Genomic DNA, 13,931 nt, shown 5'->3' on the forward strand with positions numbered 1-13,931 from the left:
GCCTGGAGTCATCAGGAACAGCTCCTCATGAATGGTTATTTCCTTCTCTGGAAACAATGCCATTTTACATGTGTAGAGTGCTTTGTAACTTACAAAGCACCTTGTACCTGTGCTATCTTGCTTGCACTTTATAAACTTAAAGAAGCAGATAGAATGGGGTTATTATTCCCATTTTACAAATACAGGTGAACAGAGAGAAGTGACTAAGATCAGAGGGCTGTGGACTAGTGAAACTGGGAGTCATCTCCTTACTCCAAGCTCAACATTTCTTCCACTGTGCCCTCTCTGGTTAAGTAACTGGTTGCTTGGATTGGCCAAGGCTAAGGATCCTTGAGGCCATCTGTTGGCACTCCTCACTTGCTCATCATCATCTCTCATGTCTCTCCTTCATGAAGAATTTGCTTCAGCAGCAATTCTGTCTGCACTATCCCATACTTAATCATTTCTTTCACATGCCATCTCCTCGGTCTGCAACTAATCCATCTTTTTTCTTTGCCCCAATACCCAGATTACAATTTGCAGGCTTCCAGAACCAGAAAGGCTTCTAGGATTGGCTGTACTTGCCTGGGTTCACACCCTTACTCATCAGCCCCTCAGACTCAGAGTGGCACTGCCCTACCTTGCACTTGACGACAGGCAGCTCGGAAAGAGGGTTCTTCGGGAGTTGGTGCAGCTGTGACCTTGGTTCCCCCGGCAAGACAAAAAGCTCCTTGAGGGCAGGGATTGGGTCTTCCAGTTCTCTGGTCTCCCCAAGACAGGGCTCTGCCCACAGTGGGCGATCAAAGCTGCTGATTGCCTGACAGGGGGATGGACTGGATGACCTATGAGGTTACACTCAGCCTCCTGACTGCTATTCTACGATGACACCTACTTCATCCACTTTGTGGTCCTTGCTCCCCCAATAAGCCATGTCCTATTGTGCTGCTTGGCCTTTGCACATGCTTCTTTCTGGAATGCCATTTTCCTTCTTCTCTACCTGGAAAACTGCTATTAATCTTTTAAGGATACAGTTCATCTGTCACCTCCTCTGTGAGGCATTCCCTGCCAAATTTCCCAAACAGAACAGCTCCCTTCTTGATGTTTCCATAGCATTTGTTTAACAAATATTTACTGGGAGCTATGCTGTGCTAGGCACCAGGGAAAGAGAATAATCAGATAGTCCTGCCCTCAAGGAGCTCATGGTCTAGTGGGAAGACCAATGAGTAAAAAGATGAACTGACTAGGGTATGACAGGCGCTGTGATGGAGAGAGTCTGTGGGAGAATAAAGACAGCCAGGGAAAGTTTCCCAGAAGAGGGGGCTCCTGAGCTTCCACCATGGCCCTTTGCACACAGTCGTACAATAGTAAGCCACTATCTCTAATTCCCACCAGCAGCTTGGGAGCAAGTACATTCCTTCATTACTTTTGAACACTTGATATTGAATGTGGTGCTTAGCTCATAATTGGCATACAGTGTTTGTCAAAATGAATACATTTGAATTGAACGGCCAAAGTTACCCTTCCAGGCCAAAGGCTCTGAAAACTTACTCAGCAGAAAGAAAGATATTTGGCATCTTTCCTGCCAGGAAGAGCCTCTAGGTACAAGATGATCCTGATACCCTTGTACCCCAACTACCTGCCCCAGCATTTTTGTGTTCCCAGGGCCTAGAACAGTGCCTGGCACATGGTAGGTTCTTGATAAATGTTTGAAGAAAGGAAGCAAGGGAGAAAGGGAGGGAGGGAGGAAGGGAGGGAGGGAGGGAGGGAGGAAGGAAAGAATGAAGGGCAGTAAGGAAGGTAGGGAAGGAATATGGGAGGAAAGGAAGGAAGGAATTCTAGCAAGGAATACTTACTGCAGGATAGACATGGCCAATCTGAGCAGTCCTCCCTATGTGGAGCTCATCTTCATCCTCCTCTTCTGTTGTTTTTCTGTATACTGGGTTGTCAAAATTCATGCTTTTGGTGTTCTTCCGCTTCCAATTTCTCCAGATCAGGTAGCCACTCATACACAGGAGGGCAATTACCGCTGGAGGAAGAGACACATTACATTGGACCTCCAGCAGGCTCCAGCCCCATTGCTCAGATGTCAGTGCAGCTGTTGCCACCTCTCTAATTTTATTGCCCTTGTAGCTCAGACTGTTTCTGTATATTCTTTTTCTACTGCTTGGAAGGCCTTCTCCCATCTTTTCCTTCACTAACTACTCATTCTTAAAGATCCAGCTCAAATGTGAAGTCTTGCTCAACTTTTTGAGGTAGAGTCAGTTGCTCCCTCACATATGTTCCCAGACCATGGTATCATACTTTATATACGTGTACTCCAAATGAGACTGTGCTCTCTGAGGGCAAATCGTGTCTTTCTTTCTCTATGCCCAGTGCCTCACACTGAGTGGGTAATCGCTAACATGTGCTGACTGAATGAGTAACTTCCTTCACCATGTCTTTTCCCTAATGCTCCTGCTTTTATGGATTTCCCTAAGAAAACTATTTTCTCCTCATATTAGAGGGGATCTGCAAGAAAACTATTTTCTCCCCATATTAGAGGGGATCTCTAGAAAAAGAGTAGGGAAACACAGACTCCAAGTTAGTATAAATGAATATATTAACAAATAAAGGAGGAAATTCTCAAACAGAGCCAGGCAAAAATGAGCCAAACAGCTCCATAAGATAGTAAGAAGTCTTTCTGAGTATTCACGTGGAGGCCAGATAACAGCTATCCAGGATGCTATAGAGGGGGTTTCTACTTTGGTAAGATTATAATAATTGATTGTAATAGTTGATACCCGTTAAAGATAGAAACAAGGCACAGATGCTTGTTATCACTGCTACTATTTATTGTCTTGGAGATCTAGCTATGCAGTAAGACCAAATAAAAAGTTGAAGGGTACACATAGGGGAAAAGGAAAAACTAAACTGATACTGTACATTTGGAAAGATTAGAAAAGCAGATGAAAAACTTTTAGAAATAATTTTAGTTCAAAAAGAATTCACATAAAAATCATTGGCTTTTATATTAATCCACAATAACTAATTAGAAAATGAAATGGAATAAGAACACATTTGTAATAGCCCAATGAAAACTATGAAATGCCTGGGATAACCTAATAAGAAAGTACAAGTCCTATATGATCTACAAAATACTATTGAAGAATATAAAAGAAGGCTCAAGTAGACATGTCATGTTCCTTGAAGGGAAGCTTCAATATTTTAAAAATGTAAATTCTCTCCATATCGATTTATATATCCAAAGAATAAGATCCCATCATAATTTTTATAGGATTAACAACATTATTCTAAAGTTCATCTAGAAGAGAAATTGAATAAAAGTAGCTAGGAAAATGTTGCAAGAATAATAATGCCCTATCAGACATTAAGACATCACAAAGCTGCACTTCTAATATATAGGAATAGACAGATAATTGGTGGAGAAGAATAAACAGCCTAGAAGCAGATCAAACTATATATAGGCCTGTAGTTTATAATTAAAGATGATAATTAAAGTCAGAAGGAAAGGACTATTCAGTAATAGTCTTGGGAAAACTAGATAGGCATGTAGGAAAAAAAGAGTTCAATCTCTACCTCACACCATACTCTAAAATAAATTCCAAAATGGATTAATATCTAAATACTAAAAAAGTTTAAACTAGTAGAAAAACACGTAGGGAGATCTTTTAATAATTTAGAGTGAGGCAGACCTTCCTAAGCAAGGTATCCAGAAATCATATCACAAAAGATTAGCAAATCTGATACTTAAATTTTTAAATTTATGCATGGCAAAAGATACCATAAACAAATTTCAAGTGACAGTATGGGAGAAACTATTTCTAACTTATGTTCCAAAGGTTTAATATCCATTATGCATAAATATTTATATAAATAAGTAAGAATAAGACAAAGAAGCAGTAGAAAAATAAGAAAAGACCATGGATAGGCAATTTATTAGGATGAAATATAAATAGCGAATAAGCTTATGAAAATATACTATAACTCACAGGGAAATACTCAAGAAAGAATACTAATTTTTCATCCTTCAGATTGCAGAAATTTAAAATTTTTGATTATATCAGGGAAACAGCACACACATGCCTTTCTATAGAGCAGAGGATGTCAGGAAAGGGGTTGATTTCTCATTCACTAAACCATGCTCAGTTTATTTTCCACTTACTCCACTCAAAATAGCCTGGAATAGTCTCACTATCATCTTTACTGTGGAAGCTTTTCAAGGCCAATTCAAATGCCATCTTCTCCAGAAGTACCACTCCCTCTCCTCCACAGAACATTACGACACATTATAATATGTATTAACACCTCTCTTGTATCATTTAATGACTAAGTCTGATTAAAGACTAAAAATGCTTAAAGTCTTTTACCTTTCTTCCCTTGATCCCTGGCATTTGGCACAGTCCCTTGTACAGTGTAGAAATTTTTAAAATATTCACTCATTAACTCGCTACCACATTGAGGATTTCCAGGATAAGTGGGCAAAACGAATAAGGGAAATAAATCTATGTATGGACAATCACAATTCAAAGATCCCACCAAGAGATGAGACTAGTATGAGAGACAGGATGTACAGGATACCATATGAACATGGGGAGGGGAGAGAATGAATCAGCCCCATGGTTCTCTGTGAGGTTTAACCAAATATTATATTCTGGCTGTACTGAACTCCTTTCTAGTTACAAACCCACCTACAACGCCCATGCCATTTTCCATTCCTGGCTTTGTTCATGCTGTCTTCACCGCCTGGGTTGCCCTTGCTCCTTCTTCACTTGGCTGACTCAGTTCAAATGTCATTTCCACTAGGAGACCTTCCCTGCCCACTTACTTTCTCTCTCAATTCTAAGTTAGGTGCTCCTCAGCTGAGTACTTCCGCTAAACCACATTCGGCTTAATTTTAGGACTTGCCATGTCATAATCAAATTATCTGTGTTATGTGTGTCTCTCCAATAAGGAAATAAACTTTTGGAGGACAGGAAACATGCTTTATCCATTTTTAACCACCTTTCCTCCCCTTATTACACAGAGTCTGGTACATCATAGCTGCTTGATAAATGTTGAAAATGAATCAGAAAGAAGCAAGAAAGTATGATTAAAGGAACAGTGAGCACAGCGAGCAGTTCTAATTAATTCAACAAAAATTTTATTTACCATGTGCCAGACACTGCTAGGAGCTGGAGAGAGTGGAGAGCAAGAGACACCAGCCCTGGCCCCATGGAGCCTATAGTTCAGTTTCACATGGCTGACATGCAGAGTGTGAATGAGGGGGAAATGGGGGATGCATCTGGATGCTTGCCTGGGGCCAGGTCCTAAAGGGCCTCATGCACCAAGCTAAGAAACCAAATCAAATCAGGACTGAGAGATAGGCAGGAAGGCTGCTAGGGCAGGAAAAAAAGCCAGTGAGCTAGGTGCTCTGCCCTTCTAGTGCTTTTCCCCAGACCCTGGGCAGGATCCCTCTTTTCTTCCCAATGACCTGGGGCCACACTCACCGATGGGAACAATGATCCCAATGACAGCAGCAGTGACTGTTGAGCCCATCTTGCCACCTTCATTCCCATCTGTAAAATACAAACATTTGCAGAATGATGTCTTTGTTTCTCATGGTCTGTTGTGGTCTGTCTGTCCAGTTTTAGTAAAGTAAATTAAAATGTGATTTGTATTGTGTAGTGGAATCAAGAGCATAGACTCCTGGGTCAGACTCCTTGGGTTCAAGTCCAGCTCTACTATTCACTACTTGTATGACCTTGAGCAAGTTATTATATATTATAAGCATTATATTTCTTTATCTTTAAAATGGGGATAATCATATTGCCTATCTCCTAGGCACATTGTGAAGATTAAATGAGATGATTCATGTAAAATGCTTACTTAGTGCCTGACACTGCCTTGTCTAGTTCAAAGAGGGTAGGGAGTGGGGTAGAGTTTGTGAGACCTAAATAAAATAAAGTATATAAAATCATATTCTAAACTGAAAAGTACTTGGAATGTAGTTTTTAAAAAGTATGTTGTGCCATCATTTTCACTCTTCTAACCATCTTCATTGTAACATTTGTATAGCACTTCGTAGTTTAGAAGGTATTTTTCCCTTGGATCCTCATTATAGCCCTTGAAGCATGAAAAGGAGCTATCATCTACATTTGCTGCAAGAGAGGGGATGATTGCCCCTGGAAGTGGCCCAAATGCCATCTTCCTAGTGTGTCTGTTTCTCCAAGTTACTCTAAGGAAATCTAATTATTAAGGGGAGAAAACAGCCACACCGTTTATAAAGCTTACGGTGACACTGACACTGTCTTCTCTCTCCGGGGCCCGAGCAGACAGTGGACAACAATATTAAAGCCTAGAGCAAGATGAAATTAGTAGAGAGACTCATACAGGCTCTGCCCTGTATGAAGGGAACTGGAATTCATACATGTTCCACCTGCCTCTCCAAACTTAAGGGTAAGTGCTCAACTTAGAAAATCAGCTTCTGCTTGCAGGACAGGCCCAATTAGAAAGGTGCTGCTGAGCTGCTTAGTTTCTGGGCCATGAATGTATGGGAAGGTTTATCCTCTGAAATGAACTCCCCTTGGCAGGTAACTCAATTAGAAAGGTATTTGCTGCTTAATGAGATAGAACATTTCTAGCAGTGACAATTACTGCTCCTGATGATTTAATAAGTGGTAAACTTAATTACTTTTACCCCAGGGTTTGGAAGAAGGCACAAGCAGACTAGTTACGGATATCACTTTTTAAGGAACCTACCGAGGGTGCTGAGAACTGGGACCATATCTTTTAAACTTTCCAGATCTGAAGGACACTCTCTCATATACATGTCAGTAACATGTGACACACAGACACACACCCAGAGTCAGCAGAGGCTGTGTGTGAGCACTTCTAACTTATACCGCTACTTTTGCCTCTCATGGCATATAGGGAAGGGGTTATTATTACATTTTGTAGGTGAGGAAACTGAGATTCAGAGACAGGAAGTAGATTCCCTTGAGACCCTCCATAAGTTAGGGGCATATAAGACTCCTAATAGCAGGTGGGCACTCTGCCTCCCTCTACTTCCTCCTCAGAGATATCTAATATTCAGCTCTGGTATGATCTTTTCTTCCCACATATTCTCCCATCCTGGCTTCCCATATCATGAAAGAAGGCAGAACTCATGTCCTTACAATGCTGGGAGTGGTTGCTGGTTGCAGGGCTTGGGGTAGACGGGCTGATGCTGGAAGCCCTGGGGACATTAACTGAGCTTGGGACCGCAGCTGCCAGGCTTGGTGTCTCTGTGCTGTGGTTCTGGTAGCTGGGGCTGTGGATGGTGGCCCCAGGGGCTCTTGTATCGGCTACTGTCCTCGTCGTGGTAGAGGCTAACGTCGTAGTTGAGGTAGATTGAGGTGCTGGAGGGGAAATACCATCGATGTCACATGGACAGATAATTCTGTTGCTTTAGTGCCTAAATTATTGCCTCTATGGGTTATACTTATGAACACATCCTCATGGCTCAGCTCAAATGCCATTTCTGTGAAGCCTTTCCTAATCCTCCTGAATGGGCCGTGATCTTTTCTGTAGCTGAATCCCAAGCACTGTGTCTGTGTTTCTACTGCACATTGATTTGATAAAGATGAGTCATTAAAACAGTGCTGTAGAATTAGATGTGGGCAAGACCACCATTAAAGTCTGGGAGGAGGGGAATCTAGAAGGATTTTACACACATATTGTTATACCATTAGGTTTCAATTCTCCCTCCACTTTTATAAGTGGATCTGGAAATCATAAGTGATGCGGCAGACTTATGCTCAAACAAAAGGCCTTAGCCATGCATCAAGACTGGGGAACGAATATAAATTTATATGGTTGAAGTATTAACTATTAGTCCAGATCATATCACAAAGTTAAGTTCTAGGTGAGAAATAGGCAAGCTCATAGTCACCTATATATAAACAGTAATTAAAGCCATGGGGATCAAGGGGTCTTAATTCGAGGTCCTCAGGGGCACCAGAAAGCCCCTGAAACTGAATTTAAAATGTTGTCCGTATATGTGCATTTTTCTTGGGAGTGAGAAGAGAAACCTTTGTTAGGACCCTGGAAGACAACAGCATCCAAGAAAAATAAAGAAAAGGAACCTGCAGAGGCAACATGAAGCTAGAGCAGGTGGAGGAAAACCAGGGGTGTACAGTGTCCCAGTATCCAAGGGAGGATTTCAGCAGGATGAGGTCTGACATGGCCAGGGGCCACCCTTCCTGGTAGGTCTGCTTACCTCGATAACACCTCTTCATATCTGGGCCCAGCCACATTGTGTCAGGACAGGCACACGTGTACTTGGGAGAGTGGCTGGAGATCTGAGGAGCAGGAAGGCACAGGTACTCACAGCCTCCATTGGGCTGGGCACTCAGCTCGCAGGCATCTACAGCTAATGGCAGAGAGAGAGAGAGAGATTGAGAGACTGAGAGACCGAGAGAGAGAGAGACAGAGACAGAGACAGAGAGAGAGAGCAGCATGAGACAGAGAGAGAGAGAGGGGTGGGTGCGGGTAAAGGCACAGATGGGACATGCCAGGTCTTCCTTTCTCCCAAGGATGAGGCCCTTCCTACTGGATTTGCTCAAAAAGCTCTCTACTACTGTTACTGGCCACCTTCCAGGACTGTACCTGGAGTTTTATCCTCATACTTTCACCTAATCCTGACAATGGCTCTGAGAGGTGGGTACTATACTCCAAATTGACAGATAAATGATACCTAGGCTCAAAGAAAAAACTTGTCAGAGCTGTACCTCTAGTAATTTTGGAGACAATTTAAATTGAGGACTGTTGGACTCTAAAGTCCATGTTTCTCCTCCTATGCCACATGCTATGTCTCTTTTCTTATTTAAATTTCTAGGTTTAGAATCAGGCACCAACCTTATCTCCTTACCCCTCTACGCTTTCTCACCTTTACCCTGGAAACCAAAACCTCAGTTACAGTTAGATTTAGTACATCCTAGTGGTAGAGGAAGGGACAACCAAGTAGTAGGATTCGTGGCTTCTGGTCCCAACTAACAAACTGAATTACTTTCTGGCCCTAGGATATATTAGCTTATACTACTGCCAAGTGGGTGCAAATAATAAATGAGAAGCAATGTACTCCTAATGGCAGAAGGAGCTCTGGAATCAGACAGACCTGAGTTTAGGTTTTGGTTTTGCCACCTGCTAACAATATTTTACCTCTCTGAGCTACACTTTCCTCAATTGTTAAATGGGAACAGTAATACTTACACTTTGTAGGATTAGCAAAAATAGGGCATTTATGTATTTATACCCAACCTTATTTCACCAAGAGCTTGAGGCAAAAACAGGATAAAATATGTGACAGCAAAGCACCCTACCAACTAGAGGGATTGCTGCCATTATTCCTGGGGGTGCTGAGACATTGTTACATGAACATGAATACAGTCTGCCTAGTGGAGGCAAAGGACATGGGCAGGGGACCTGGGACCAGGGAGGGCTCACCTCTTGGCTGCTTCAGCTCATGGAAGATGACAATGTCATGTGGGTTGTTGAGGTTCTCAGCTAGGACAGAGATTTCCAGGCCATTGAGCCGATTTGCACTGAAAATGGCCTCATTCTCCAAGTCTGTCCAGAATATCTTGTCCTGTGGGATACAGATGTAGCAGATGGGAGGCCTAGAGTCTAAAATCATAACCTCAATCTTAGGGCTCAGCCCCAAATCATAGTCATAAGAACTACCAGAACTACCCTGCCATCTCCCCTGAGCTCTCCTGTCCACAGATTCAGTGGGACTCTCAGCCTTTCATCTGTGACGTGCGCTCCGGTTCCCTTCTGTCTCAGAGGGTTATTTGGTGAATCTGTGCTTTGGCTTGAAGGCTGAGCTAAGCCTGCTCCCTGGAGCCCAGCAGAGACCCAAGGCTGAGTCTCAATTAGCTGTTACTATTACTAGGGCCCAGGACCAAGATTAGAGGGCATGTGTGAGCTACTAACTATTCCCTGATGGGCCTTCTATAGCCTCTGGGTAGAACATACATGCATCCAATGGCTAGTCCATCCAAGCCTGAATGTGCATCTATAGACAGATCCACAGTAACAGGTGCAACCATGCAGCCTCATGCACAGGTCTGGACACATACCCACATGCTCATCTACACACAGAAAGGCACACTTGGACCTAAACAAGGATTTGTCTAAGTACTGGTATACATATTTAAACTCAGAAGCACCAGCACATACAGGAATACACACTTTTAAATGGATGCATTTATGTACACACATGCACATACATAACATGTACATGCAAAAAATATACATAAGCACATATGAGTCTGAACACACCTGTCTTTTGAAGCAGGGGCTGGATTTGGAGGTGGGGCTTTGCCCATAGATTCAGAGCAGTGCTGAGTGATGTCGCTCCAAGCAAATATTGCCAATGCCCACCATAGACCTCTGTCCCCTTGCTTTCCCTCCCCTTGGTGGCAGAGTTAGTTTTGGGGAAGAGGTAGGTGTGTGAGACCTTGGTTAGTTTTGGCTTCCTCGTTCCCCGAGGAGAAAGGTTATTAGGGTCAGAACACAGGAGGGTCTCTTCTCTTCATCCTCCTAGGAGCTTCTTGAGGACTGAGATGCTGTCTGACTCACTTCTATGAACCCAGGGTCCAGCAAAGATCAATAAAAGTGTGCTGAGTTGAATGGCATCTCTCAGGCCATTTCCAATAAGACATGATTCTAAGGAAATGTAAATTCCTTCTTCCCTTCCTCCCTTTATTGGGTACCTTCTGTATATGTGGGCACGGTGTTGGGTGCTGAGGGTTCAGAGAGAAAACATACATGGTCTAGCAACTTACCTATGAGCAGTGCTCTGAGAGAGTGGTCTTGGGAAAGGAGTACAGAAAAAGCTGCCAGGTAGACAATGGGCTGTAAAGCCTTTGCATGGAGGCAGCTCTCAGAGTGTGCACAAACAAGTCAGTTGGCTTCCCTGTCCCTTTGTTTGCATTTGGACAACTCTCAGGGAGTCGTCCTATTTGAATAAGCCTTTTCTAGGCTTTGGCTTCCTAATAGGGCCATGCCTTCCCTTGCGGGGCTTACCTCAAACACAGCTATCCCAAAAGGGTGGCTAAGGAAGTCAGGGGAGGAAATCAGCATCTTTCTGTTGCCTCCGCTGAAGTCAATGCTGGACAGCTGGTGCAGCTTGGAGTCTACCCAGTATAAGCGCTGGTTCAGCAAATCTTGGGGAGGAAAAAGGGGATGGAGGATCAGGTCATGAGCCAGCTCCCAGGCTCAGTAGCCTTGATCTCTGCTTCTCTGTGCCCCATCCCTGCCCACATCTCCAGGCCAGGCCTCAGACTGAGGCCAGCCTGGGGCAACCATCAAGAAACACATGCACTGGCACTATAAGGGGATGCAGAAATAAGACCCATGGGGCTCGGGACAGTGGTCAGGATCAGGTGCTAGAATAGCCCCCAGTCTAGGAAGGCAGGGCTCACCCAGGGTGATTCCGTTGGGCCACTCAATATTGTCTGACACGAGTATTTGTCGGTCCATACCATTGAGCCCGGACTTCTCAATCTTGGCCTGATACCCCCAGTCAGACCAATACATGAACCTAAAAGAGAGAAAGATCTCAGTGGGCTTTTTATCAAAGATATAACTGGGGTGGTCTGTATCACAAGGGCTCAATGACCCAATGAATATTGAAGATTATGTTTAGTGGGGACTGCAAAGACCTCTGAAATCCATTGGAACTATCAAATATTAAAGTTAGTAGGTGCTTTAGCTTTCATATCATCTGAGACCTGGGAAGCCTGTATTCCCCAAGTGTCCACCCAGCCTCAGCTGGACAGCCTGGGAGCCCATCCTCACTTCTGGTAACTCCAACTAGAACACTAGCATGCCAGAGCAGGAAGGGCCCTTGTCAATGCTCTCTTACTTTTCCGGTCTTTAGAGGAGAAAACAGATGACCTACTCAAGATTACACAGCTAGAACTGTCCAGGGCTTCTCTCTCTTTTTTCTTGAACATCTATTGAGTTCTTATATGTGCCAGGCGCTGGGCTGAGTGGTTTCATCTCATGTACTTACATCAGGACTATGGAGGAAGAGGGGCAGATTTGGGAATAGGAGAAAAAAAAAAATCAAACGAAATGAAAAAAAACTTTCTAATATGCAGAGCTGTCCCAAAATGAAATAGGCCCCAGGTGAAGTAATGAGCTCCTGTCTGAAAGTGTGTGAGCAGCCATCAGATGCGCACCTGCAGCATGCAGCAGCCTGAGGACAGACTTCCTGCCCCAGGAGCTTCTAGGCAATATCTAGAGCCCTGCTTTACTTTGAGATGCTCTGATTCTATGATATGAAGAACAAGCAGCAGAGTCTCAAGAGAACTCTGATGACCAATGCCCAAAGAATCCTTGGTTGGGGGTTAATAGGCTGAAGGGCACGAACTTTCTTCCCTTGGGCTGTGTCTGAGTGACCCAGGGCCTTCCAAAGCCCTCAAGAGAGCTCTTATGACAGACACATGAGGACTGAGTGCATACGGTGGGAGTTCTAGGTGGGGACACTCACCCTCGCAGGGGGTCGACAGCGATGGCCCGGGGTTCACTGAGGTCCTGGCTGAAAAGAGTGCATCGCCGGCCACCATCAACTGTGGCCACTGAGATGGTCTTGTTGCCCGAGTCCGTCCAGTAGATGTGCTTGTGGACCCAGTCCACCGCCAGGCCCTCTGGAGAGTGTAGCTGCTTGTCAATGAGCACCTCCTGCTCTGCTGGGTCACTGGCCTTGTCCATGTAGGCGCTAGGAGCAACCAGAGCTGACCATAGGGCAGGTGTTCTACCCGCGCACCCCTCTGGAGTTGCCTATGCACCCTTCCCCTCTCTTCCTGTGGGCCATGGCAGTGCATTTTCGAGGAACTTGGCTAATTTCTATTCAACACATTCCCTGGACCACCATACAGGTGGAATCAGTATACAGGTTTGAATCAGCCATAGCCTCTGGCCTGGAGGAGTCCAGCTTAATGGGGGACAGAAATTTAGTTAGATCATTACAGTACAATGTGATTACGGAAAGTATGGAGACTACATCATCCTGGAGGGTTGGAGAGGCTTTGTAGTTGGAACACAAAAGACACTAGGAACACAAAAGACAGCAGAGGGAACAGCATGTGCAAATGCCTAGAGGTATGTGTTCTAGAGTATTGACTAAGGTGAGATATTCAGTGGGGGTAGAGCTGGGTAGGTGGGATATAAGACTGGAAGTAAGTGTAGGCAGGGTCCACTTCCTGACGGGCTCTGCGTGCCATACTAGGGAGTTAGGACTTCCTGGAGAGGGTAACTGAACAGGTCAGAGAACATGGTTAGATGAGCATATTAGATCACTGTGGCACCTGTGGACTATGAGATGGATTGGAAAGGAAGGGAATGAAGGCTGATTAGGAGGCTGTTACTGCATCCAGGTAAGAGATAAAGAGGGTCTGCAGAAGGCTTGTGCTGGTGAGAATGGAGGGCAGGGGCTGAAAATACAGTAGACACTGAGGCAACATTAATGAGACCTTCTGTCTCCCAAATACTGTTTTTCTCAAGTTTTTTCTTCTCCCCATAACCTCTCTCTGGGCAGTTAGTTCCATAGTGCCCACTGCCATCCATAAGTATGACTCTCCTATTAACACAACTCTCTGAAACCCTAGATTATAAAGCCAATTGGCCCCCCTCAGATGTCTCAGGGACACCTTGAGCTCAATACATCCAAAACTGCTCATCCCTATTCCCTTCAATCTCAGCCAGCTGTCCAGACTGCCCAACCCCCACCCAATCCTCCTCGACTCCCACCTAAGACACTAGAACTACCATTCACAAAACCTCCTAAGCCAGAACCTAAAACTCCCAGAATGAACCTGGAGTCATTTAGACTCTTCTTCCTCAGCCCCATATCCAGTCTGTCATCAAATCCTACCTCTTTTACTTATAACTATTGGGCAGGTACTGCTCTAGTTGTTCTCTCTCTC

The 13,931-nt window shown here is 44.2% G+C and overlaps 1 protein-coding gene across 21 annotated transcripts in view; it reads right to left on the bottom strand.

Moving 5' to 3' along the window:
* LRP8 (LDL receptor related protein 8) overlaps nucleotides 1–13,931 on the bottom strand; it is a 73,838-nt gene that overhangs the window by 6,343 nt on the left and 53,564 nt on the right. For 14 of the 21 annotated variants that reach the window (XM_039886494.1, XM_039886498.1, XM_039886514.1 and 11 more), the window contains 9 exons: nucleotides 12,497–12,724; nucleotides 11,424–11,542; nucleotides 11,026–11,165; nucleotides 9,442–9,583; nucleotides 8,216–8,368; nucleotides 7,134–7,355; nucleotides 5,466–5,534; nucleotides 1,833–2,005; nucleotides 620–796 (listed from right to left, as the gene is read on the bottom strand). In XM_039886494.1, coding sequence (XP_039742428.1) covers nucleotides 620–796; nucleotides 1,833–2,005; nucleotides 5,466–5,534; nucleotides 7,134–7,355; nucleotides 8,216–8,368; nucleotides 9,442–9,583; nucleotides 11,026–11,165; nucleotides 11,424–11,542; nucleotides 12,497–12,724 — 1,423 coding nt within the window. The remainder of the gene's footprint in view (nucleotides 1–619; nucleotides 797–1,832; nucleotides 2,006–5,465; nucleotides 5,535–7,133; nucleotides 7,356–8,215; nucleotides 8,369–9,441; nucleotides 9,584–11,025; nucleotides 11,166–11,423; nucleotides 11,543–12,496; nucleotides 12,725–13,931) is intronic. The other 7 variants (XM_039886550.1, XM_039886535.1, XM_039886556.1 and 4 more) reach the window with 5 other exon arrangements.

This window comes from Pteropus medius, unplaced genomic scaffold, assembly GCF_902729225.1.
Source record: "Pteropus medius unplaced genomic scaffold, Ma_sr-lr_union100, whole genome shotgun sequence".
Taxonomy (NCBI): domain Eukaryota; kingdom Metazoa; phylum Chordata; class Mammalia; order Chiroptera; family Pteropodidae; genus Pteropus; species Pteropus medius.